This window comes from Scleropages formosus, chromosome 10 (genome assembly GCF_900964775.1).
Source record: "Scleropages formosus chromosome 10, fSclFor1.1, whole genome shotgun sequence".
NCBI classification, from domain to species: Eukaryota; Metazoa; Chordata; class Actinopteri; order Osteoglossiformes; family Osteoglossidae; genus Scleropages; species Scleropages formosus.
In genome coordinates, this window is record NC_041815.1 from 15,693,356 (window position 1) to 15,720,214 (window position 26,859).

General features: G+C 45.4%; 1 protein-coding gene across 5 annotated transcripts in view; it reads right to left on the reverse strand.

The window, feature by feature from the left end:
- LOC108933476 (ubiquitin carboxyl-terminal hydrolase 2-like) overlaps positions 1-26,639 on the reverse strand; it is a 28,150-nt gene extending 1,511 nt beyond the window's left edge. Inside the window, exons 1-14 of one of the 5 annotated variants that reach the window (XM_029255349.1) lie at positions 26,190-26,639; positions 24,221-24,347; positions 23,050-23,144; positions 19,222-19,904; positions 3,772-3,822; positions 2,826-2,949; positions 2,508-2,619; positions 2,309-2,419; positions 2,067-2,131; positions 1,853-1,956; positions 1,609-1,689; positions 1,393-1,471; positions 1,114-1,221; positions 906-1,026 (exon numbers count right to left, since the gene is read on the reverse strand). In XM_029255349.1, coding sequence (XP_029111182.1) covers positions 906-1,026; positions 1,114-1,221; positions 1,393-1,471; positions 1,609-1,689; positions 1,853-1,956; positions 2,067-2,131; positions 2,309-2,419; positions 2,508-2,619; positions 2,826-2,949; positions 3,772-3,822; positions 19,222-19,878 — 1,613 coding nt within the window. In that variant the 5' untranslated portion in view covers positions 19,879-19,904; positions 23,050-23,144; positions 24,221-24,347; positions 26,190-26,639. Of the gene's footprint in view, positions 1-905; positions 1,027-1,113; positions 1,222-1,392; positions 1,472-1,608; positions 1,690-1,852; positions 1,957-2,066; positions 2,132-2,308; positions 2,420-2,507; positions 2,620-2,825; positions 2,950-3,771; positions 3,823-8,836; positions 9,395-19,221; positions 19,905-23,049; positions 23,145-24,220; positions 24,671-26,168 lie in introns of those variants that run through there. The other 4 variants (XM_029255348.1, XM_029255346.1, XM_029255347.1 and 1 more) reach the window with 4 other exon arrangements.
- Positions 26,640-26,859: the final 220 nt, after the last annotated feature.

Sequence of the window (26,859 nt, forward strand, 5' to 3'; positions counted from 1 at the left end):
GCAACTGCGGGTGATGCTGCTGAGAGCAGAGGGATGGAAATAGAGGAGGCGGTGGACGTATTGGTACAGTGAGGGAGGGAGAGAAAGAGGCAGGATTGTGTTTTCCAAGAAGGACTGCGTTTTCCAAGAAGGACTGCCTGACACGGACTGAGTTCTGGGAGGGATTAGAGAGACTGAAGCTGGAGTCCTTGTGGGCAAAGGGCTATTAATGATGGTGTGGTGGTGTGAAAGACCTTCCAGGTACCACTGAGGGCAAACACAAGGTGAAATCACAGCATCAAGACCCCAGAGTCCAGCTAACAGAACAAGACCTGAAGAACTCGCTGACTGAGAATGGCGGACAGTGGGTGATGAGTGGGAAGGCAGGAGAGGGAGCAGCAAGCAACGCAGTACACTGTACAGAAGTGGTGGGAGGTAAGCGGCTCTGGTTGGCGTGAGGCCAGCCGGCCAGATAAAGCCTCTTTATTCTGCTCCGTTCTAATCTCTGACACGGCATTTGCTCCAGGAGGCCCCTGTGGCTGACTGGAAGGGGTCGGCTCCTGCGGGAGGCCTTTATCATTTCACCCTGCAACCAGCACATGGGGGGCACAACGAATACGCACCCAAACCCCCACCAAAGGGCACAAAAGGCAAATGCATACTTCTCATTTGATGCAATGCCACATTTACATTTAACTGACACTTGTCTCCAAAGTGATTTACAATGTTCAGCTACTCACAACAATTTCTGTCCTCATTTATACACCATAGTAATTTTTAATGGAGCAGTTCGGGGTAAAACCTTGCTCAACGGTACTACACTTGTCTCGAGGAGGTGGGGCTCAAACCTGGGTCCATCATGGGAACAGTGCTGCCTTGGAAACGTCTCTGCTCAAGTACGTCTGATCACAGCAGTGGCTACGCACCTGGAGTCATTGAAGGTGTACCATTCCCCCGATGCAGGGTTGCGACAGTAGGCTGTGTAGTGTCCTCCCATTGTGGTACCTGAGTGATTAGACACGGCGTACAGATTGTAGACCGCATTCGCTGTAGGACAGAGGAAGAGTAAGACACAGTCAGTTTATAAACTACAGGGGGTAGCATCACACTGAGGGAGGAATGAGCAAGACTCACTGCTGTTCTCAGATGCAAACTCCCTGAGGTCCAGGTCTTTCATGGGGAAGTTGACGAAAGTGGACAACTTGCTGGTTCTGATTCGAGACTCTGAGAAGCGCTTTAGATCTGGGCGAAGGTGCCAGTCAAGGACAACCAGCATCACTGGCTGGTGCATGCAAACATCCCCTTAACTGGAAGGACACCACTGCTTATATGTAATAAAAAGCACTGGTGCTCAAGTTCCATTCCCGACACGGAGAAACTGTACAAGAACATTTTAGTCTTGTGTAAGGATACGCAGCACCAAAATTTTGGGAAACTTCTGGATGGTAAACTTCTTTGTGCATCTCCTCCTGGCCTTACATCTGTGGCATGTCTGCCAAAGACACATGGAAGGACACATAATGAATCTCCGGAATAGGTCTCACGACTATTCTGAGCTCTATCATCAGGCTGAAGGAGTGTGTTTGTGCTTGAGGCAGGGGGCATGCTGGGATATGGCAGGACACCCACCGGCTTCTCGTCCCCATCCAGCACATCCTCTTTGGTAAACAGCCTCACACAGTCCATTAGACTGACTTCTCCGTAGCCCTTCTGCATGGGGAGCGTGGAAGCAGACACAGACAGAAGACAGTCAAACCAAAGTAATATCATGAGATTCCCATTCATCCCTTTGTGCACTGGGGCACAAAGCAATTCAGGTACAGCACAGTGGTACGGAAATGCCAGCAAGGCAAAGGAATCAGGGGATACACACCTTGGCGATAGGAAGAGACAAATCCCAGAACGGGTCAAACACTGTGGAGCAGTAGCCACATTCGGTGCACGTCAATGAGCTCTTGAGTTGGCCCACGAACAAGTCTTAAACAAGACATGCAACAGTAAGACTTGAGCACTTGGCTATGCCCATGGCGCACACACATACGCATTTCCTTACATTTGAGCAGCAACCGCACACTTGCTACACTTACCTACTATTTTACTGTCCTCCCTCTCCAGATACCTGTTCCACATGCGTTTCCCTTTCTCATCGTCCCTGCAGCGAGAAGAGGCACAGAGGACAGCTGGCATCACAGCAGGCCTCCGGTTCACAGTCGACAGACCAGATCAGCTGCTCGCCCACCACACTCCCCTGCTCCGCTACTCCGCTACACACTGACCAGGAGCCTTCCCAAAGACAGGTCAATCCATAGAAGGACAGCAGATGACTTACGGCAGATGATCCAGGTCCTCGCCATGTCCCCGGGGACGGACTGTGACTCGGTTGACCTCATTGTGGAGCCCGTCAAGCAGAAAGCGCAGAAACTCTTGTGCATCCTGCTGGCTGAAGAGTAAGCATAAAGGCTGTAAGCAGAAGGGCTGCAGGTGCAAAGTGAAAGCACTTTAGATGAAAAGAGGAGAAAGACACCCACTTGTAGCCCACAAATCTGGGGGCATACTTCTGGATCTGCGTTTTGAACTCAGAGGGGCTGACGGCCTCACTGCCTGATGACGTCCAGAGCATCTGGATGAGCTTGGCAAACTCTAGAGACGACACAACAAATGTAACCAAACACACAAAGGTGGATGGTTAACCAGGTCCAAGCTAACAAAGTCTGCAAGTTCCTGTTAAGTATGGCAAATAGGCATGAAGAGGTGGTCAAGGAGATGGGTGTCTTTAGGATGTGTGGTACACCTCAAGCAGGATGTGTTTTCCAGTGTGTGTGTGTGTAAGGCAAAACACGCCTCACCCTCCATGAGGGCAGTGTTGCCACGGGTGTTGTTGTTGAGGTCCCGGCGGTGGGCGTTGTGCAGGCAGTAGTCACGCAGGCTGTGGGTGTTGCTCAGACACTGCAGGATGGAGTTCATGAAGCACTGCAACAGCATTTCACACACATCTAAATCAGACAAGGATTTTAACCATTTACTTTGTATTTGCCATTGCAGTAACGCACATAACTGCCCGTTTTACCCTGGGATTTTCTAATGAAATGCATTTTCTGCACATTTCAGTCAGTTCTGTGCGAGATGGTATTTGACCCATCTGGATACAGAAGAGTAAGTCAATGCACAGACCATCATCCTTCCCCTCGGTATGGGGTTCAACAGGAGCAACACCCTGGTGGTTTATTTTTGGAGGCTCCCCCATGCTGTTGCCTGGAGGAGGCTCTATTTCAGGGTGTTTTTAGACTGATGAGGTAGTACAGGCAGCCATGTCTGCAAAACACGAGTAGCTGGAGGAATGTCCAAGCGGCAGGAGCACAGCCCCCTGTCCGAGGGGGGCCATGTGCAGCACCGAGGCTCCTCCGTGGCATGGTGTGCCTCACACTCTCTGTGTGACAGGCTCCAGAAATAAAACACTCGTGTTGCCGCTTTCACAGCTTGTGATTTATGCAGGCTGAATGCGTCATGTAGCAGGAGGGAGCTTCGTGTCACTGCGAGAACATCTCAGGAGTCACAGCCCAAGAGCAGGGCATTACTCCCTCACTGATACCCACTTATCTTTATGCTTATTCAAAATTATCATACTTATTATTGCAAGAATCTTAATTATTTCAATACTGGTGCGGTCCAGTGTTTGGAACAGACTATAGGAGAACTCTGTGCCCCGTCTCAGTGTCTGTACATTGCAGCAGCACCAGAAAAGCCCCTCGCACACACGAACGCACACACGAACACACACACGCATCCACTCACCGTGTTCCCCAAGTTGCGCAGTCCCACCAGGCCCTGGGCACTCTTGGAGTTCTGAAAAAGAATTTTAAAAATGGAGGAGACTTGAATCAAGAGTTGGGGGTGAACATGACTTCGAACACAAGAGTCCTGGTGAAAACAAACATGCTCTGCGAAATAAACAAGAGTTTTAAAAAGCCAACAGTCCTAGTTCTCTGAAGGATGAAGACTACAATAAAGACGCACTGCAGATTACTAATGTTAAGTAAATCTCTGTGGTGTGTGCAGCAATCAAAAAGGAACCTACTTTAGAATCCACCTGACATGCCTGAGATCTTTCCTGGAGACCCAGGACTGTTCAAACAAGCCTATTGTGCCCCCCAACATGTGTATGTAAGATCATCACAATGAGTGGCACTGGTGCCTCACAGCACCTGGGCTGCGGGTTCAGATGTATGTTTGATCTGGGCTCAGTCTGTGTAGAGTTTGCATGTTTTTCCAGAGTTCCACTAGGTTTCCCCTGGGTGTTCAGGTCCACAGACGTGTCAAATGGATTGGTGACTCTAAACTACCCATTGGGTGTGAGCGTCTAACAATGACTGTGTGTAATTGCACTGTGATGGACTGGAGCCCACGGGGGTGCGGTGGCGCATTGGGCTTGGCCGGGTCCTGCTCTCTGGCGGGTCTGGGGTTCGAGTCCTGCTTGGCGTGCCTTGTGACGGACCGGTGTCCCGTCCTGTGTCCCCTCCCCCTCCAGCCTTGTGCCCTGTGTTGGCGGGTCAGGCTCTGGTTCGCTGCGACCCCACTCGGGACAAGCGGTTTCAGGCAGTGTGTGTGTGGACTGGAGCCCTGTCCCAGCTGTACCCTGCTTTGCACTTTACATTCCTGGATAGGTTCTGAACCACTGCAAACCTGACCTGGCTAAGTGGTTATTGATAATGGAGTGATGGATGGATGGATATCATTGAGTATTACAGATAATACTGATAGTGAACTAAAGCTAGTTGAGCCCTGTCTGGAGAACATGAAACTGAAAACTGTGTGAGATACATCAACTCTATGAGCATGAAAGAATGAGGAGGGGTAAAAAGCAAGACATCCAAACAGGACATCCGACGCTGCATTCCTATGATGTATTTGGATGAAGTGATGCGAAAGGAAACCGATCTGTTGGACTGGAACCAAATCTTCCAGCAAGGTGAGCCAGGTACTGTCTACCTGAGCATTTGCATAAAAGAACAATAACAGCAGCATTACCTATGGGACAATGAGGGTGACCTGCTCTGTCAGCTCAGGCATAGAGAAGCAGGAAGGGCCAGAATTGCCACCAGAAAATCAAACAGAACACACTCAACAGAGCCCCACACTACATGACTGTTAAAATGAAATAATACCCCCCAAAAAAGTTTAATTAACTTGGGATTATGAACTAAGTCTAAATCTTGCCTTCTTGAAATTCCTTTGAGAAATGACAGGATTATTAGCCTGACTCTGAAGTGATGCGTGGCTTGCTGTTGCTCCCAGCTGTGCTGCTCTGCTGTTCTGGCTGGATCCATGAAGACGCGCTGCACACGCCACAGTGACGCAGGTCCCTCGACTCTGAGAGATGGGGCATGGGTCATGTCAGCCTTGGCCAAAATAACACATGCCCCAGGCGGCCTGCCTCCCACCGATATCAGCGGGACACAGGCTCAGTTTCCACCTGCCACGTAGCCCCCCCATGGCACACTGACTCAGAGCCCACATATCCGCATCTCCATGTCTGCAAGGTGACCTGCACGCAGCTCCCTTTCTCGGCTTAAAGGACACCCGCAAAACAGATGGCACACCTTTCAAAGCAACTGGACCTAGTGCAGCTCTGCAGAGACTTGCCACAGAAAAACCTTTTTGTAACACAGACACAACGGGCTGTTTTTGCCAATAGTGGAGTATCCGGAACAGGACCTTGGGTTTTTTCAGAATCGCGGCTTAAAGAACCGAATAGATCAAGCCCATTCAAAATAATCAGTTTCTCAGTAAAGGATCGTGTAAACTCTTTCCAGGTATTGGAATCATATGGTATGTCCTTTACAGGGCACTACGGTACTCAGCTGATGGAGAGTTTATATAAGAAAAATCTTTACGTAAGAGGGGATTTAGCTTAAGAGTTCGCATGCTCTCAGCAAAGCCATGACTGAGGATTTCGCCGAAGCACGTTAATGAATGACCACAGCTGCGGTCATTCACAGGAGCAACAGTAGCTTGTGAAACAGCCCTGAGCATGACACTGGGGTAAATCACACATGGTCCCTTTGCCCTATATGGCTGGTGTCCTCCGAAGTTGCTGACACTTAAAGACAACTGTTCTTGTATAAGCTAGTTAGTTTTCTCAAATACTGAGTTTGTTTTCCTGAAGATGAGTGCATCTATAATTACCACTAGGCTGCAAGATGAGTCATCTTGCATACCAACACACTGGGAACGAAGGGTTGCCCTCAAGCACAATCGCCGGAAGCGGGTATAACCATCGACTGGACAAGCTAGGAGCAGAAGCTGTTTCACTTCAAGCTGATGTTGGACGTAAAAGTCGGGTTTTTGCAGAAGGTTTGCGGTCTGCAATCCAGCTAGTAACCCACTGCTGGTTCTGAACAAACTGAGCCCCTCAGTAAGAAATGTTCCCCTATGCACTCAACAAAACCCAACAGACAAGGCACTATTAAACATAAAAGCAGCAACTGCCAACCAATCAAAGTACAACCCTTCCTTACACTAACATCCTTAATGGATAAAAAGCACTGCATTTTGATCATGTACTGTAATTAACAAATTTGTACATTTATATATTTTCTACAACAAAATGGACTGGGAGTGTGAAGATCTCTCTTCTGGCTTGTGTATTTAGACACGTGCTGAATGTGTCCAAAGTGCAATGCCATGTGAGCACAGGAGCAGCCGCTCTGTAATCCTCCCAGTGATCCTCAGTCTTCGCTCTTGTCACCTTCTCTGTCTCGCACTGGTGGAAGTGGGTCACACTGAACCTCCACACTGCAAGGTGAGGAGGGAATAATCCTGATTTCATAATCAGCCCCATCAGTAGAAGTCCTGGAGGGAAACTGGGTCTGCAGTTCTGAGGTCCTAGTAAAGCTTCGAAAACGGGTGACGTGTTCCTGCGTTTTAATCAATTGTCCTAATGACGTCACTCATGTGTGGGTCCTGCCAAGTGTGTAAATGTCCAAGTGTGCAATGTGAAGACAGTGAGCTTGTGGTGTGTACAGATACAGTAGCCTCACCCTGTACTGTTTTCACACAATAAACACAGAGGAAGTGCCCGTCTCATCGCAGCGTTTACACTAAACATGACACCACTGTAACTAAACCCACCGCTGCCTGCATCATTTTAAGGCATTAACTGTGCTGATTCAGTGTACAAAATCCTGAGACCAGACAGCAGGGGCTCAAGTGTGTGACATGAGCTCAGCCTTCAACAAATCAAAACTGCTTAAAAGTGAGACGGCATGTCTGGAAAACAAACATAATGGCATGTACAAGATCAGGCCGAACGTCTACACGGAGTTCCGTACAGTCCCCATACACACATAGTAATATGCTAGCTGCACGCAGGTCAAATGATCCTGGATTCTAGGTGCTACCACACAAGGGAGCATTTATGCTGGGTGTTCTGCAATGACCCTGCCTTACCTCACTTTGCAACAATGAGCAGTAGAACATTGTCTTGATTCTCCATTGCATGTCTCCATCCAGGGATCAAATGGAGTAACCTCATCTGGACAGCTGGGCCACGTTATGCAAAGCGTGCTTTCGCATGTGACGGCAAGAAGCAACAAACTTATTCTGAGGTCTGTGGTCTAATCTGTCCAAAACAATGCGAACTATACTTTCACTACTAGCAGTACCACAAGACCTGAAGATCAGACAACTGATCTACTTCTTGCATATACCACCGTTTGGCGTTAGAAGTGGTATAGCAGTAGACTTCACTTAGTTCAGTGCTGACATTCATGCCCAAGGCAAAAGACCATCTCTGCATCTTCAGTGGCCAAGGGAGGGAAGAGGGCTGTTCCACAATCCCTGGCTTGACCACAAGAGCTCCCCAAGAAGCCCACTGCCACGCTGCTCATCTATACACTGGGCACATGTGAGCAAGCACGATGGTGAGTTAGCTACATTTAAACAGTTCCATGTACAACGTACTTTGCGCTATACTGGATGGGGACATGGTTACGAAGTGGGCCAGTCATGACGGCAGCTCTGGGAAACCAGACTGTGGCCTGGTTGATGAACATGGCACCACATGAGTGGGAGGCTGAGGCAGAACAGAATCCAGCTGGGCCTCAGTCAGCGGGGGAGGCGTTTTAATGCGATTGCAGTCTCTTACATAACCGTTGGCTGTGAAAGAACGCACGAGCCGGGGCACAAGTGAGCCGCTCAAAAAGCCTAACTACTACAATAGCCGGCGGGATCAAAACGCCGCTTCGATATCGCGCTGTCACACCACTCCTGCTTAGCAATGCTGCAAACAATTTTATTAGGCAGGAAAGTAGCTGAAATAACAGCACGACAAGTTGGTAAAAGCTCAGCGATGGTAAGCCAAATCAGCCTCAACTGGGCACGCAAAAAACAGCGAGACGTGTCCCCTCAATGTGTCCTCAACACTGTTCACAAGTGCAAAGTGGAGACAGGAGAAAATACCCAACACAACTGTTGCTGCTTGTTCCTTTCAGAAAGAGGTTCCTTCTGTATAAATAGGTAAGTCATTGTACAGAACACAGTGTGTAACACTGCAGGTCACTTCACCTTGGACAAACTTTGTCACAAGGGGCCAGCTAAAAAAAAGGACCATATACTACTACTACTACTACTAATAATAAAAATAATAATTCAATTATTAGTATTCAATCGACTGTTATTAATATTAATGCTGCTGCACATTGAAGGAAAAACGACTTATGTCTTAAAGTAGACTAAAAGGACATGTGAGGGTGAAGCTGACAGGCGGGTTCTGCGAAAGGCTCGGAGCTGGAACGGCTCGGGTCGGAATACCGGTCCCCGGTGGGTCCCGTGCCGCGTGTCGCGCGCGTGTATCGCTCACCTTGGCCTGGTGAATGAGGAGCCCCACGAAGGTGGACACGAGCACGGAGCCCGACACGACGGAGCCTTTGCGCCGGAGCTCGGGTCGCAGGAAGGGAAAGGCGGCCGGCGGGGGCTCCTCCGGCACCGTCACCGTGTACGACTGTCGCAGGCTGGGCATGGCGAACCGAACCGAGCCGAACCGAACCGAACCGTGCGAAGGAGCGTCTTCAGCTCGACGACGTTGTCCTGCTCCGGCTTCTCAGTTTCCACAGATCAGTCAGTGTTTTCGTCCCTCCGGACACAGACTCTGTGTGTGGTCTCTGCCCCGTTCGCACCGGCTCAGAAAGCAGTATACCGGACACCCACAATTCAACTCAAATAAATGTTTAAATAACGATCATAAAAATAAGCTATACAACTTAATTCTGATTTAAACCCACGACTTGCAGCAATATAATTATTTATGCCCCTGTTTATATATTACCGCTGTCTTCTTTACGGAACAGCAAATATCCCCCCTAGAGCGGCAACGAACAAACGAGCCAAGCGCTCCGGACCCCCGCGACTTGCTGCGCGCGCGCCTGTGGGTGACAGAGTCCGCGCGCGCGCGCGCGTGTGTGTGTGTGTGTGTGTGCGTCCGCCCCCTTCCGATCAGAGTGGATGTCAGAAGACGTCAAAGAGCGCGGGTGCCGGTCCAAGGACAAGTCTTTCTCTTCGCCCTCGGACACATGATCATCTTGCAACCTTTACTAAACTTACTCCTGATTATCATCCAGAGCCGTTATTATTATTATTAAATTATCACTGGTCGGCACCACTGACCAAACTAAGCAACTTTCAGTGTTACTACAATCAAAGTCATAATCACTAATTCACACAACAGGGTATGCAAGCTACATACATTTACTCAAGGGTACTGCAGCAGGAGTGGGATTCGAACCGGGAACCATCCGATTACGAGGTGGCAACCGTACCCACCACGTGACCTGCCACCCCAAACACGTCCGTATTCCTCTAGTCATCCACCTCATGAAGAAACTGTGTCCCCTAGGAAGCTACAAACGAATGCTTAGTTTCACCAAAGCTAAAAGCAGACTAACCCTTAACAGGAATTAAGCAGCACTTGCCTCATGGCTGCAGTGAGACAGTGAGACAGCAGAGATGTCCCCTGATCTGAGAGCCAGACAAGGACCACCGCTGCTTCTCGGCTGGCGGGTTCTTCGAAACTGTACATGGCAATCATAGGAAGTGAAGAAAAGCTGTACTTCAGTGCGAGTGTCACACATATATGCATCCAGCACTCACTTTCTTTGACTGATTACAGTTTTGGAGTGTCCTTGTCTGTCTCCAAGCGTAACACACATGTCACACCACACCGCACTACAGTGAAATGGCACACAGCCTACACATTGCTCACACAAGAAACAGCAATAATGACTAGGAGTGAAATGACAGATACAATCTCCACGTAATAAAAACAAAACATTCTGTTCTATCCTTAGTTTCAACATGGTCATGTTCTAGCAGCTTGTTGGTCCATTAGAAATAACTGTATTGGCAACATTTGCGACCCAGTGAAAGCAGCCCTTCTGTGCTATTTTACTTTCAAGCAGTCAGAATGTGTTTCTTCAATTCTAAAAATCAGTTTTTTTCCCCTCCATAGCAGCACTGACTTTCGGTGATATTTTATGTCAAGAGAAATGAGACCGAGCTTGCAATCTTCACTTATGATGATATGTAGTCGTTTTGTTAATGATTCCCACAACAGTAGTGATTACAGAGTGGCAGTCTTGGTTCTTACATAATCATCAGCCTGACACAGCCTTTTCCTGCTGTGCCCCCCTCACCTTGCATCGTTCTGCATTATTACATAATTTGTAAGATCAAATTAATTCAGTACACTTTATTTCCCCAATTAAAAGTCTCTTTTGGTGCATAAAACACAAGCATATTCCAGTTATTAACAAAGACTAGTTAATTGTAGCATTGTGTGTATTGCAGGTGATTGCAGATAGTGTATTCAAACAAAATACAAACCACTGGAACCTTTAATGTCTTTATGGATTGACTTACAAATACTGTATGCGTGAAGCACCTGTACACCACTGAATAAAAAGGTAATGAACCATTTCCAGCGGGAACATCTTCAGCAAGATCTCAGTTATCGCTCCATAGAAACTCCTCAGTCCCATCATGTGTGAAGAACCTTCAGAACAGTATGTTAATTGTAGGAATTCATTTTCAGCAGTCCCAATTAATAAACCCAACACAGTCAATGATCTGAAAAATACATATCGGGTCGTGTGCCACTACCCATCTGAATTAATCAGTTCAAAACACTTCCTAAAAAAGGCACATACCACAACCTATTAAAACTCATATTCACCTCCCTCTGCTGAAGTTTGAGGTTTTACATTAATGCCAGGAGCTCAGACAATTTATCTGGATAACAATGATTTCTGTGAGTCAAAGTCCTAGTCCAAAAACACGCATGTGTTAGCAGGTGAGTTATATAAAACAGAATGCCTGGTAAAAGTATAGCAATTAGGGTAACACTTCAGTCCTCATGTGATTTCATGTCACAGATTAGAGCTGACAATGTCTAGCACAGGACTTATGAACATCATCTTGTTATAACACTAGAGCCTGGTAACAGTCAAAATATTAATAGAAACAGTGCATACGCTTTTAAAATGGCAAAACAGAGTGCCTCCAGTTTCTTTCTCAAGCTGCCACGGTGGTAGAATTATATTTTGGTGTACGACAAAAGTTACGCTGACATCTCGTTCCACTATATCATTTGAAATATTTAGCATTATTTTAAATGCCTTCAACACTGGTTAACTAGAGCCTGGTGCCAAACCAGCTTCTGAGAATGTAGGCGCACTAACCTCTGTATGAACCCGAACATTGACCTCTCCTTCTCAGAAGAGAGTTATGTTTGCCTCACTTCATCCACACATTGTAAACTTTAATACAGTGATAACAGCAGGAAAAAATGAGGAAAAAACCTGCAGACAAGAACTTTTTCTTTTCTGGGTCACAGACCCCTTCAGAACCCAACAAAAGCTAAGATCCACTCCTTGAAAACCATCCATAAATATATTTTCACTGAATACTGCACTCTGTCGACTTCACTGAAACTTGATTACTTTCACAGACAGCAGAAGTACGGTTGTATTTTAAAACTAACTTAGGCATTTGTCTTCTCCAGACTGACTCTTTATTAAATAAATAAGATCCCTATGTTTTTTCAAATGTAATTTGAGACTGTGTGAGACTAAATCACAAGACAACAACAGTGATCTTTGCTTTGGTAAGTAGTTAGTTAGCTGTATTTTTTAAAATTAGTTTGTATGTGTTCTATCTGAAATTAAATTTTGAACTTAGTTTACATGTTATATATGTTTTAATTTAGCAGATGCTTTTCTCCAAAGCAACTGACAATGAACAATTTGTAGTATTTAGCAAATGTGTTTTTGATCCAAGATGATTTACAATGTTAGATACACTACAGCGAACAGCACATCTATAGACGAGAGCAACAAACCTCCTCACTCACACAGACTACGGGCAATTTTAGAGTCACCAGTTAACTTGAAGCACATCATTGGACTGGGGGAGGAAACCCACACAAACACAAGGAGAACATTACACACTCCAGACAGACGGAGAAGGGATCGGACCGATGTCCTCTTGCACCACCCAGCTGCTGTGTGACAACAGCACTACTTACATTTATACATTGATTCATTTAGCAGACACTTTTCTCCAAAGCGACATACATCTCATAGAAAATACAATTTGTGTATTACATTAGGAGAAAGAGACATAGCTGTAGATGTGTGACTCTTAAGTACAGTTAGTTTCCTTCACCATATGCAGCGACGTTCATCACACAAGTAGCTGCATAAAACTTTATCAGAATATCGCCGATTCCTAATCACCTTACTAGTATTTTTTTTTGAGATACATATAAACATTTGTTATATTACAGGAGTGGCTCTATAAAGGATTGATCCAAGCATGATCATTAACATTTATACCTTGCATGAACTTCAGAGATTACTTATTGCTCCACCGTGAATAACTGCATACACGATGATCAAACTGGTACAAGTCTATACATTTTTATTCCTTGTGCAGCTAGTAACTGTTGAACAGCCTGTTGGCGAAATGATCTTTTGTTTTACTCTTAGATGTGTGTTGCTTTGGAGAAAAGCATCTGCAAAATGAATAAATGTAAATTAAAGTGTTATTTTCAATGAAAGCCTGTGCTTCACAGTCCCCTGGGGGCCCATACACAAATCCCCATGTGGTCCATGCACCCCAGGTTAAGATACCCAACTAGGCAAAGACAAATTACAGTATTTAGTTTAACATAGTACCATGACGATGCAGCAAAAACATTCAAGCTAATTTATGAGTCTTAAGATCCAGTCTCACTCACTTAAGCAGACTAGTCATACATAAACCATCAGGTAGGCCAAAAGTTTGCACAGCAGACCTTTACGGATTTTCCATGTAAGGTGTAGACCACATGAATAGAAACACTGAAATTTTAGTTTTTCTTGCATGTTCAGCTACAAAATCAAAATATACAGAAGTATGTGAATTATTGTGAAGTCATAAAACAATTTTAATTAGAACCTGCTATTCTTGCAGTTATCATTTGCCTATTCCTAAACCTCTTGAGTAGAGTCCAGGATCTCACTTATTCATGGATTGTATTCTGCTACTCAGCTGACAGCTCAGCTAAAATACACAACTACATCAGTACGCTGCTGCAATGGTTCTCTGAATTATGTTTTAAATAAACAATAATTACATAAACCAGAAAAAGGATAATTTAAACACAAGTCATTTGGTTGAAATTTCCTCCATAAACAATCTTTATAAATTGTGCACTAGACATATACTATATTATACAGTCTTAAAATTTTAGAAATGCATACAGGTGGATATTTAGTAAAAGAACCGAGGTCAGTTACACCCCATAAACATACAATATAATATTCCATGCTGGATTTGAAAAAGCAGGGTTTTTTTTCACCCAAGGCAGTCAAAACCCTGGTGCCATGGTATCGCTGTCGACTTATTCTGTCAGATCTCCTACTGATGCGTAGGGGTGGCTGTTCATGCTGTTTGTAGTGTAATGAAGTCTGTCACATACTGGCAGCTCTTCCTTGACATCACTCATCCAGCTTCAGGTTTACACCTGTGCAGTGTCACGCTACGCTATCATTTCTGTCCCCCTGGCACCTGCCAGACTCGTGCATTGATAGAGATGCTTCACATGGGTTGCGGTCTGGTGCTTGGGTATGACACTTTAGCAGATACTCTCTGTAAGAGCTTCACTCCTACTGTGGCTGTATGCGTGGCCCAATCTGACATACTACTGTATTGCACTAAGGAGGAGCAGACATTAATCGCAGTGATTTGCTGTTGCCTTCCAGATACATTGCGTTTGTTCTTGTAATCTACTCCATGAAAACCATGTTGAATAATATTACTGTTGTCATTATTAAACACCTACAGTGCTGCTTGAAAGTATTTGAACCATATAGGGATGATCATAATCCTTGTATAAAATATTAAAAAAATGATTATGACTTACACACCTGATTTTATTTACCTACTTGGTTTAACCAATGCAGCAGGGTATGGTTCACTTAAGCCTCCACCTGCACCATTTCCGCTTTTCTACTCAAACGCACACGATGTCTATAACTGTTTGTCCTGAGCTGGATCGCAGCGAGCCGGAGCGTAACCCAGTGCAAGGCTGGAGGGCACGCACTTTGGGCAGGACGCTGGTTCACCGCAAGGCACCCCAAGCAGGACTCAAACTGCAGACCCACTACAGAGCAGGCCCCGGCCAAACCTGCTGCATCACTGCACCCCCTCCCATTTTTCTACTACACACATGATTTCCTCTAAACCAACAATTTGTACCAGTTGGTATTTACCCACCTACTATGTCAAACGAGAAAGACTGCGTCTCATTAAATAACCATTTTATAGTAAAACTAAGGGACACGAGGAGTTCATATACTCTCAAGCAGCACTGTATGTATGTATACCAAGTTCTCCCATCTGTATCTACATAAAGGAAATGATTTCCATACAACAGCAATGTGGGCTACTGATCAGAATCCAAGAACATCCTGGGTGACACTATTAAATGTGAGATATTCCCATTTCTGTGTGGAAGTCAGGAAAGACAAGATTGACACTGACAAGTAGGTGGATGATAAAATTCACCATAACCACTGGCACTTGTCCTTGTCTTACAAGGTCAACTGGAAGTGGAACACCAGGGAAAGTTAAGGTTCTCAATCTGATCCTTTCCTATCAGATTTGTAATCATGCCAACTGGTATTGCTTTAAACTTGGGAAAAAGAAAGGAGGAAATGTAGAAGCGATTCAGTGTCACCTTGACCTCAATTTTGAATTAACATTGCATTCATTCATTTAGCTCACATTTTTCTTGAAAGCAACTTACAATGTTAAGCTACTTACAATTATTTACCCATTTATACAGCTGGTTAACTTTACTGGAGCAATTTAAGGTAAGTACATTGCTCACACATACTACAACCAGAGGTGAGATTCAAACCTACGACCTTAAGGTCAAAAGGAAGCAGCTTTAACCACTACACTACCAGCTGTCCTAATTTACTTGGTTTCGTTTTAGAAGTGGAAATGAAAATAGATCAAGAATGGACCTAGATAAGGACAGCTAAAAAAAATTCCTTTAAAAGAGAGACTCCAAAGGAATTGGCTAGACAGTTCACACTTCTGCATATACCACTCTAGGGTCTTGACGCGTGTTATATGCACAACATCAGTGGTATTTAATGATCTGTATGAGTTATGAGAAACATGGAGCGCATCCAAATTCAGCTATTTAAAGTAAAACCTATCTCCAATGCTCCAGTTCTGCCACATCAAGAGTGGACTCTGAACTCAGATAACCTCGAAATACAAAACTTGCCCCAAGCGACAGCAGTTTGAGTTAAACAAAGACTTTGATTGCACCCTCAATCAAACGACTTGATTAGGTAATTGTTCATCAGGTCTGCGGTTCATTTACATTTGTGCAAAACTAAAATAAATTCTAAATCAAGCAGATGGTCAACTTTGAGCATGATTACTGTACTTGGAATTCAACCGACTCAATACAATTTTGAAAGATAAAGTTTTGTATGCAGTATAATAATTCATATAGGGTTTCTGCATGGAAAAATCTTAAAATTGAAATACTGAAACAAGAACACACAAAGCTTAGTCCTACTCAGTAGAGAGTCACGTGAACTGACGAGAGATTATACAGCCACATTATTAAAAAAGATTTATGGATCCATTTGTTCTTTACAAAGCAACTGATGGCAATGGTACAAAAGGTAAAGCATGGAGGTTGTTGGTTCTGGCTCCGTTGTGGTGGAATGACCTTCCCCTCTCACTCAGAACTGTGGAAACTCTGTCTACATTCAAGAAGGGTCTGAAAACTCACCTTTTCTGGACCCATTTCGCCCAAGATCTTTCCAGCTCATGTATGGTGTAAATGTTCATGCACCGTAACTTCATGAGCATCCCCAGATAAGCCTTTATTCAGCTGCTACTCCGGCATTGTATGTGATTGTTTGTGTCTCTTATTAAAAAAAATTTAAAAAAAAAAATTGGTAGGAAGGTATCAGGATTTGTCTGTCCTGTGTTTTATGCACCTACTTGAACATCGGTGCAGCAAGCGGAAGGTAACAAACTAGGTTTACTTGAGAGTCACATGTCTGCAGCCATGTCTCTTTCTCTTAACGCAATGCACAAACTGAACTATTTCTGAGATGTACGTCGCTTTGGACAAAAGCGTCTGCTAAATGAATAAATGTAAATGTAACCTGAAGACGTGTACCACTCTTGCAAAACCACAATTCTCTTGAACAGCCAGAGTGCAGTGGTGCTGCAAGGGGAGAGGAAACAGGTGGGGTACGAGGGCAGTATGGTGGGCTGCTGCCCGTTCCTGTGTGACTCCTCTGAAGCAAGGGAGGGAACTGTGAGCTCCCTCCCTTGCTTCAGGGGAGTGCAGTGTGTGCACAAATAGGGCAGGAGCATATGCATCTGCTGGCAAGTGCTGCAAGTGTTCCCTGCGCTGAGGGTGTGTTTTCGGGGAAGCTGGTAGCATAGTAGTTATAGCTGCCATCTTTAGAGCCAAAGGTTGCAGGTTCAAATCCCACCTATTGCTGTACTACTTTTGAGCAAAGTACTTACCCTAAACTATTCCAGAAAAAACTACCCAAGTGTATGAAGGGGTAAATAATTGTCTGTAGCTTAAAGGGCCAGGCTAAAAAAGTAACACACAATGGTCTTGAAGTTTCCAAGTAAAGGCCATCAGCTGCATTAGAGTCATTGAGAAACAGTAACGGTAAGAACAACAGTGCTCTTGCAACAAAGAAGTAACACTTGATACTTTATATACATGCAAAAGTTGAATGCATCAGGGTGGGACAACTGTACTTTAGACTAACAGCTCACGAATAACAAAAAATCTAACGGCAAGACAAATAGCTCAGTTACACTATTTTCTGTTAGCGTTAATAATTCATCAACAGAAAAGCCGATGCTTTTGAACTTGACTGCTTTCAACGGGAAGAATACGGCACAAACATGCTAACGGAAGACAGGCAAAAAGGCACGCTGCATAAAGTATATTTATCAGGCTCCGAGGTACTGTTCTAAAGTGCAAAACCTTAAAATACTGCGAGCTCTTCCAGACATTCTGTCACAAACACTGTACATTTGTCACTTGGCACTCTGTTGACAATTTACAGAATACGTACAAACCATTAAAAGTGAAATTCCAGTAATTTTCACATCCAATTTCATACATGGATGCCTGCATTACCAAATAGTGACATGTAATGATGTCCAGTTTATACATGTTATGTGCATGTTCGCAATTGATTAGCACCAAGAAGGAGTTTGAAGCTATGTGGGAAATAGTCCTTGGACAATGACAGAAACGCAGAAATAGGTTTTGTGCCTCAAATACACCATACTGGGTTCCCCTATGCTAGCACGGGGGATCTTAGGGTTGGGGGGGTGGACCTGAACATGTGGTAGCAATGTGCCACAGGCCCAATTCATCCACGCAGTCACAAAGGTGAGCAAATAAATGTTCAGTGAATATTATCTACAGCTGTATGCCTCTTATAACCTGTGCCATTTTTTAATTTAACATTTGCAGGATTATACCATGCAACCGTCCAGCGAAAGGGGAGCAAACTGACAGATCGTGGCCAGGGTAGCCTGTTGGCAAACTGTCTCACCTCTGCTGACCTGCATTGTCCCCAAACAAGCATAACATGCATGACCTCCAGATAACTAGCCTAGCCAGTCTGCATGTGATAGAGCACAAACATCAAAGGTAAGTGCATGATTCAGGTAAAGGGCCTCCATATTTTGCATACATAATAATTAGAGTAGAACTCTCTAATACAGCCACAGCCTTATGACAGCAGCACCACCGACTGTGAGGTGACGCATCAATCGTCACTTCCTGGTCATGGACTGCTGCCAACTCTTCCATGATTCCTGTTGTTACAAAACGTGATCACAACAGCCGTTCCATGGAACCACGCACATCATCAGCGGACGATAAACTCCAGAGTAAACAAACACAGGATGCTTCCACAGAACAAAGAGTAGAACCATTAGAGAGAGGTCAGCAAACCGCTGTAGTGGGAACAGGTGCATTCAGTCTATTAACGTACAGTCAATTAAACAAATTAAACGATAAATTATTTAAACAAAAGGGAAGGTCTGTTATTCTATCCCCCTTCTGAGTCCTATCCCATATGAAGAAGGATTTTTTTTTGAAAAAACAACAAACAAAATTCAGTAAAACTCAATAATTGTGCATCACAGCTGAGACGTGAATCCGTGTTCAGATTTTCTTGTTTCACCTCCTGTATCTGGCTCACAAAAAAAGATGTGCACACTGACTACTGTACTTGGTGTGGTTGTTCACACCAAGAAAAAGCGCACACCTCGTCACACTCTCAATATCAGTCTCAGGGGGCCCATCATGTATTCTTACACTGGATACACCATGGCACAACGTGGAAGCAACCCTTCTGCACAAGGTCCACATGACATGTCAGTCCTTTCAACTGAAACAACAGCAGTGAACTAAGACACGTTTTGGTGCCCCCTACTGGGAAAGGGGCTGTTTTGCACCCTCCCAACCTTATGGCGGCACACACCTCTCCTATGAAAGGCTGTGAGAGCAAACATGCTATCGTCAGAGAACAAGACAAAAAAAATTTCAGAAAAATCCGCATTCCTTTCTGAGATGGTGAACACCACATGGTAGCCATGGGAACAGTGAGAGGGCTGGGATCAACTTACCAGCGTGCTCTGTGTTGGGGAGTTGGAGCAGGTAAAGCGACTGCCGCCTCCGCTGCTAATGGCCTCCTGTGTGGAGCTGCGCAAGAGGCCAGAGCCGTAGCGTGAGCTGCTGTACGAGTCAGTTGCCTCGCTGCCTCGACTCCGGTATGACGATTTCAGACTGCTGCCGGTGGTGGAGGGTGAAGAGGATGGGTCGGCAAGTCCCAGGGAGGAAAGGTCTCGCGTCAGGTCGCTCTGGCTCACCGAGCGGCGGCGGGATAGAGTGATGGACGATGATGTCGGGGAGGAGGACAAGTAGCTGGGTGTGGTTGGGGAATAGCTGTACGTGGAGTAGGCCCCGCCCCCACTCAGACCAGAGCTGTAGCCCTTGGTTGGCGCACGGCTCAGGCTTTCACTGCGGCGGCTACCCAGCAGGTCGGCGCGGGGAATGGGCCGGCCCCGGTCGGGTTCCAAAGAGGCACTGTAGTTGCGGGTGCGGCTGGTGCTGCCACTCAAGTAGTTGGATGGAGTGTAGCTAGAGGAGCCACTCTTGTAAGGCAGCCTGTCCCGCTCGCTATAGGAGCCCAGGGTGGGTGTCAGGGATGACCCATAGGAGCTGTAGTGGCTGGTGTAGGAGGAGCCAGCGTAGCGCTTGGCCGTGGAAGAGACACGAGACATGCTGGACGACTGGCAGACTGCATCGACTGCAAGACAGAAAACACAGACACCAGTTCGTAGAGTACCTGCAAGACAGGTCCCTGGTTAAAACCCCTGCTTCTGCTACAATACCACTGAACAAGATAGTTACCCTGAACTGATACAGTAAGAACATCCTGACGTATAAAAGGGTAAAACATTGTAAAATTTAGTATTGAACACTACATTTCCTTGGACAAATCTGTCATCTAAATAAAGGTAAATAATAATAATAAGAATAGAACAGCCAGAAATCGGCACTTCTGCAAGACATGCAGCCATACTGACAACAGCATGGGATGCATATTTCTTTAGTTTGTTGTTGTCTTTGTGATCTTTTTACTCAAAGAATGTAACAAATTAACCACGTGTGAATTACACGTCTGCATCTAAGTCTCTTTCTGTTGATGTTAGGCACTCGTATTTTTCTGTGAGATGTACGCTGCTTTGGAGAAAAGCATCTTCTAAATGAATAAGCCTAAGTGTACTGCATCCATCTGAACTCTAGTAGAAAGAAGAACAGTCCACCAGTTACCTAGGGCCTTTCTTTAGTGCACTGTGAGAGCCTCGTCCACCAGGGAAGCAAAAAGTGCATACAAATGGATTTTTTTCGAATGTTTCAGTATCAAGTGTCACAGGGATACTTGTCCAGATCACAGACAGTTACAGAGCTACTCAAAGATTCCCGATACCCTGAGCTGTGGTAGCACTGCCTCTGGGTGTTCAACTGAAGGACCACTTGCAGATCAGGCAGGGACACTTTGAAATCTACACTGCTTGATCCTTTAACCTCCTGAGGCAGAGAGAGAAAAAAAAAAAGGTTCTTCAATGTATTTCTGGGATTTCTAGGAAACTGTCCAAGGCCCAAGCCCGAAATTGCGGCAAGCATGAAATGTACGCTCTAGGGTGCATTAAGACTCCGTATTGCAGGATGTACACCCTGCAAGATAGGGTTCATTTGAGGAAATGTCTACTACACGATCTGCAGCCACAATAGTTTTTTTTTCCAGTTCTATCCAAGTTATTTTGTAACATTAAAGACATTTTAGGTGAAAGGAGTGGTCTGGTGCCAGCCAAGAAGCTGTCTGTAGCAGGCAAGATGCTGAAGAGGAAACGTGTTTTCGGAAAGCACAGCTTGTTCCTGCGGAGAGTCGGGCTGTTGTTCATATGCCACTGCAGCGTCTGAATAAATAAAAGTATCTGGTGTTGTTGATGTGTCTTGGTTTCAGTGGGCCAGCTCCTATTTCTTTAATCCGTCTCTCCCTCACTTGCTCTCTCACTCTCTCCCCTCCCCAGTAAAGGCAGCGAGAACATCAATAATTCAGCTGGCAGCTCTGGAGTAAGAAGCGGACTGGAGCACGTCCAGAGCACGCCACTGGCCGGTGATTCGGACCTGGCGCAGGGACAGGGGCCCTGCTATTTTGCCCGGCCCCAGGGGACCAGGAGATGAAGGCCTTCAGCTTTGCACCTTCCCCGCTCCGCACCAGGGCCGACTGACGGACACAGCCATCGAGAGATCTTTCTTCACTCAAAGCATAGCGACAATTTACAGCGACTCCTGCATCTTCCGCAATGCCTTAAGTACTCTGACAACCACATTTTGAGAGAAAACAATAACAGGAAAAATTTTTACAGTGCACACTACATATTAACACCAATTGCAAACTATAAAAATCTCCGGAGAGTCAATACATGTCAACAAATGTCTGATCAGTGCTGTGCCCATTCTAGTAGGAGCAGTTACCCAAACCTTCCTCTTCCTTCTTACAGGTCAGCCTGCATCGAGACAGGCTCAGGCTTGCCTCATTGTCACATAGCTCTGACGTTTCCAGCGCAACCCACAGGACGCGGCATCTCTGAGAAAACAGTCAGTCTCCAGCTCACAGCCCACACACCGTAAGTCTTAACTCATCTTTCAGTTTGTTCAAAGGTTCCGCTCAGCACGGTTTCCATGGGGACACACCAACAAGCCGCACTGGTTGGTTACACACAGAGACGCCGCCAGGCCATGGCTCCTCTGCTACTGGCGTCTCCCAGGCAATCGTGCCAGCAGCAGACTGGGCCCTCCACACAGCGATGCCAGCCCCTTTTACACTGACATTTACATATTTAGCTCATGCTTTTCTCCAAAGAAAGGTACACTTACGAGTGTTAAGTGATTTACAATTATTTACCAGTTTTTCTACACCAACTCAGAATAAGTACCTTGCTTAAGGGTACCTTTGGAGGGGGATTCAAACTTGGGTCCTCTGAGTCCGAAGGTAGCAGCTCTAACCACTATGCCAATGCTCTTCCTGACAAAAGTAATCAGAAAATAGACTTCCTAAAGATGTTTCTGGGTCTCTCACGCTTGGAAAGAGTCTAGAGCTCCAAGCAATGCAAGCACTTGAACCTATAGTACTGTAGCCTGGTTTCTGGTGCTAAGGAATATGCTGGAGCCTGATATTCAGTCTCTTCCCAAGGGATGACTGCTGAGTGAGCCATGTGCTGGACAGCTTTCCCCCAAGTCAAATAGACTCCCACACAGATGACAGTTCTACATAATCAGCTTCAGCTGCTGGGATCGCCAGGTAGACACTCTAATGAGGAGGGAGGCAGGATACATCACTATTGATGCTATATCACACATATTACGTTTTCTGTTCATGAACATAGTTTATACTGAGCATAGCCTTGTACAAAAATAAATGTAAACACCCCGAGAAGCCTAGCAAGTACACCAAATTCAGTGGATTAACCCTTGCCAATAAGATATGAGAAAGAGAATCAAGCTGCTCCACAGATGAATTAGCTTGAGATTATACAACTTGGGTCTTAGGGGCAGCTATATTTATCTTGGAATGTGAGCAGATAGACACTCATGTCTGTGATCCCACCCCCAAGCTCTTCTCTGGCCAATCAGGTCCTGACAACTGCTCTACATGGGCCTTACAAGGCAGCCAAAACAACAACACAGTGCCATCCACACCTGTGCTGCCACTTCAGTGTAACACCCAGCACACCTCTGCTTGGTGACGCAGGCCCAAACAGACCGGGTTGAGGGTCACGTGTTCCTGGGGCTGGATATTTGATCAGGACCTCGGCCCTTTTGGAAGGTACTGGAGCCCAGCATGAGAAGAAGCAGCGTTAGAGGTCGCAGAATTGGAAGCATACCTGCTGTGTGTGGAAAGGCAGCACTCAGGAACAGCGGATGGCAGCGTGGGTGGGAGGGAGCATCGCCCCTCACTTACACAGCTTGCTGTAGAGACCTGAATGAGACGGAAGGGACACACAAATAAGACACTGAATAGGCTGGAAATGTTTTATTTCACCCAGCCCTAAACTGTCAATGACAGTATAACACATTAGGCTCAAGCACAACCACAACTATTTGCACATTCAAACAGCTGAATATTTTACTGAAGGAATACAGGTTCCCATACCATGTCAAAGGTAGAACAGAAGTCCCCACCTGGGACTTGAACTTACTGCACAACCATCGGGTTACAATGCCCTTAACTGTTTTGCCACCTGCTAACCTTTCTTTTGCGTAGAGTTGTGTGCCAGAACAACTGATCAATGGTTCTCAGGAATTATAGTTGCAAAACCAGAAACAAAAAAGCTCCATGTCCAAAAAAATAACAAACATTGGAAATAAACATAACTGCAGTTTAAATGTTATTTCTTCCTTGCACCTTATACTGTAATAACTTAAGAGACTATATCTGGTGTAGAATGTCCCTCCACCCTTCAGTGACACTCAGCAACTTTACAATTCACAAGCAAGTACTTATAAAGTGGTCAAACCCTCACAGCATTTAATCACAGCATTTCATATTAGCAGTACTGAAGGACAACACATGAATGAACTTCTTCTCACAGCAGTACACAAAATTAGACCACTAAATATCTTTTAAATTAACATCTTTTGAATGAATTCAGATTCCAAAAAAAACACAACCAACAGGCAAAATATAGCATCTCCCAAATTAGGGTTATCTGAAATGATCCACTTACATTCTGAAATCAGCAATTAGGGATACCACTTGTTGCTAATCGCATTGTATATCTTGAACAGCGGCAGAGAGAAAGCCACAAAGCAGTGTACACATACATTCTAGTTAAATACATTGCCTTTCATGTTAAATGAAATTATTTTTGAACAAGGAATAAGTTCTGTGAGAAAAAAATAGTTTTTAAAGGTGTGAGCTGTAGAAAAATCCCCGCTATCTTCAGTGGCAAATGAATTAAAACAATACATAATTCAGCACAGGAATGACACTACTGGTCCAGAACCAGCATGAAGGTGCTGTAACTCCAGCGCGGTGACAGCGAGAGTACCCACCTCAGCCACAGGCTGCCAATATGCCACAGCTCCTCTTTCGTACACAATCAATAGGAAAAGACAGGTCCGGCTGACTAGCGAAGAGCACCGGAGCGGCTGGCCTGCTGTACAGAGGTTCTGGCCTGGACTGAGCAGAGCCGGGGGAGGGAGAGAGGGAGTGAACACGGCGATACTGGGTGCTCAGGATCAGCTTTCAACACTGGTAAATATAGCAGTCGCCTGTGACCTCGGCAGGTCACTCAGCACTCACTGGCATTCCAGTTCGCGCTTACAGGACTGACAGCAGCCTCATTTGAGCATCTTAAACGGTGGAACTTTTAATACCCATTACTGTACTTTAGATGATGTGAAACATGTCTCTACTGAAGAAATAAGTACATTTCATTAACATTTTCATTTCACAATGTAGACCAACAGCTGATCTAAGTTGATTACATCATCATACCTGTACAACACTACTTGGATTGAAAGAAACACACACACACACACACACACACACACACACACACACACACACACACACACACATTTTCAGAACCGCTTGTCCCTTACGGGGTCACGGGGAACCGGAGCCTACCCGGCAACACAGGGCGTAAGGCCGGAGAGGGAAGGGGACACACCCAGGACGGGACGCCAGTCCGCCGCAAGGCACCCCAAGCGGGACTTGAACCCCAGACCCACCGGAGAGCAGGACTGCGGTCCAACCCACTGCGCCACCACACCCCCCTTGAAAGAAACAATGTTACATATTTATTTACAGTATACACAATAGGCTGATACTGAGCATTTTTGCTGCAGAAATGTATTCGTACAGTGCTCTGAAAGGTACAGCACATAATGACCCCTGTTAAGTCAACATGTCTATTACATTCAGATGTTAAGATACTTTCCAGCAATACTTTGAGAGACCATCAGGAAACACGAACGTTTCGTGTCCGCGTCTATTATGCAAAACACTATAGACGTGTGTATACAAAATCATGTGCGTTGGCCGAACAGAAAGATGACAAACTCGAACACCGGCCAATGAATGACAAACTGTGATTTTTTTTAACTGTTCCTCTGTTAACCAGACCTTCAGTGTACCCTTCCGAATTCTTGAAGTCCGCTCCATGAAAAGCTTTAAATTTTAATTTAAGAAGAGATCAGTTCTTAAGTAGAGGAATAAATCCCTAAATATTTACCCAACATGTGTGTGACAAGGCTTGATTGCCTTTTACAAAATGATCCCAGTTTGAACAATTTTGTCAAGATTCCAATAGTGTCGAAACCATGAACTTCGCATGACAACAGCTGGAACATCTGTCAGCGCATTTCTGGATGACAGCTCATCCAAATCCTGCCATTCAACTTTCAACGCTCACTTAAGTGATGCACGCGGAGGCTGCACACCCACCGGTGCGCGAGCGCGCAGAAGAGACGCGCATGCGCAGGCTTCGGCAGCCTTTTGCTACACTTCGCTCACGCGTACTATTATGTGACAGCATGAACTACACAATGATAATGCCTTGCGTTATCTAGCATATGAAATTAGCTGCAGTGCACAACTGATTTAAATAATTCATTGCGTATATAGGGATAGGTAAGTCTGCCCTTATTCATGATTGCAGCAGGCAAAATATAGTATACTGTCCGCGCACGAACGGATCGATCGCTCACTCACTTTTACCACGCACGCACTCAGAAGACAAACGCGCGAGACACACGACGTACTGTTAAAAGCGGCGGGCATGTGTCACTATGTGCCCATGCATTTTGACTCATGATAAGTTGACTCATTCTCAGCTGCCATGCTCTTGACTCATCACTACAACATCGCTCGCCAGACCGCAGTGTGACCCGCGGCCCGCCGGCTCCGGCATACGGACCTTTCCCGAAAAGAGAGGACAGAAAGTGGAGAATCGATCGGGTCGGGAGCAGAGCAGAAGCAGAGAGAGAGTCCACTCACCGCCGCCCGGGCGCATCTCACCGGGCCGCGCGTCTCCCCGCTACTCGCTCGCCTCTCCTACTTTCTTTCGGCTCAACACAACACCGGCAAAGCGAGTAAAATGGCTTTAAATGAAATGCAAAGATACTTTTATTTTTCCATAATCATGTCCTTGTGTTGCAGTCCAGTTTGAGGCTCGCAGAATAACGGCTCTCTCCCTTTAACTCTGACGTCAGCTCGTCAATATCTGTCGTTGATTGGCCTTTTCCCATAAATTTACGTCATCAAAGATCCGCCCCCTTCACGGTCGCCTTGGTGACGGATGTAAACACCTTGCTGCAAGTTTATATAGCGGAGATATTCTGTCATATTTTCTTATGTCATTCTTTTATTCCCTACTAACGTAGTTCAGAACCGGTAAAAGACTCAGGAGCTACTTACGTGTGTCGATATATTTCAACACTTAGAAACCTTAAACACACACACACACACACACACACACACATTTTCAGAACCGCTTGTCCCATACGGGGTCACGGGGAACCGGAGCCTACCCGGCAACACAGGGCGTAACAAAATAATTAAATTAGCTGGGTAATAAATTTTGTTTTAAGTGGTTATCCCATAAGGATAAGGTTTTGACTTTTATGATTACATTTTCCAGCGATAAACAAAACTGGACTGAGGTCTACCGAATGGCAATTATTTATAT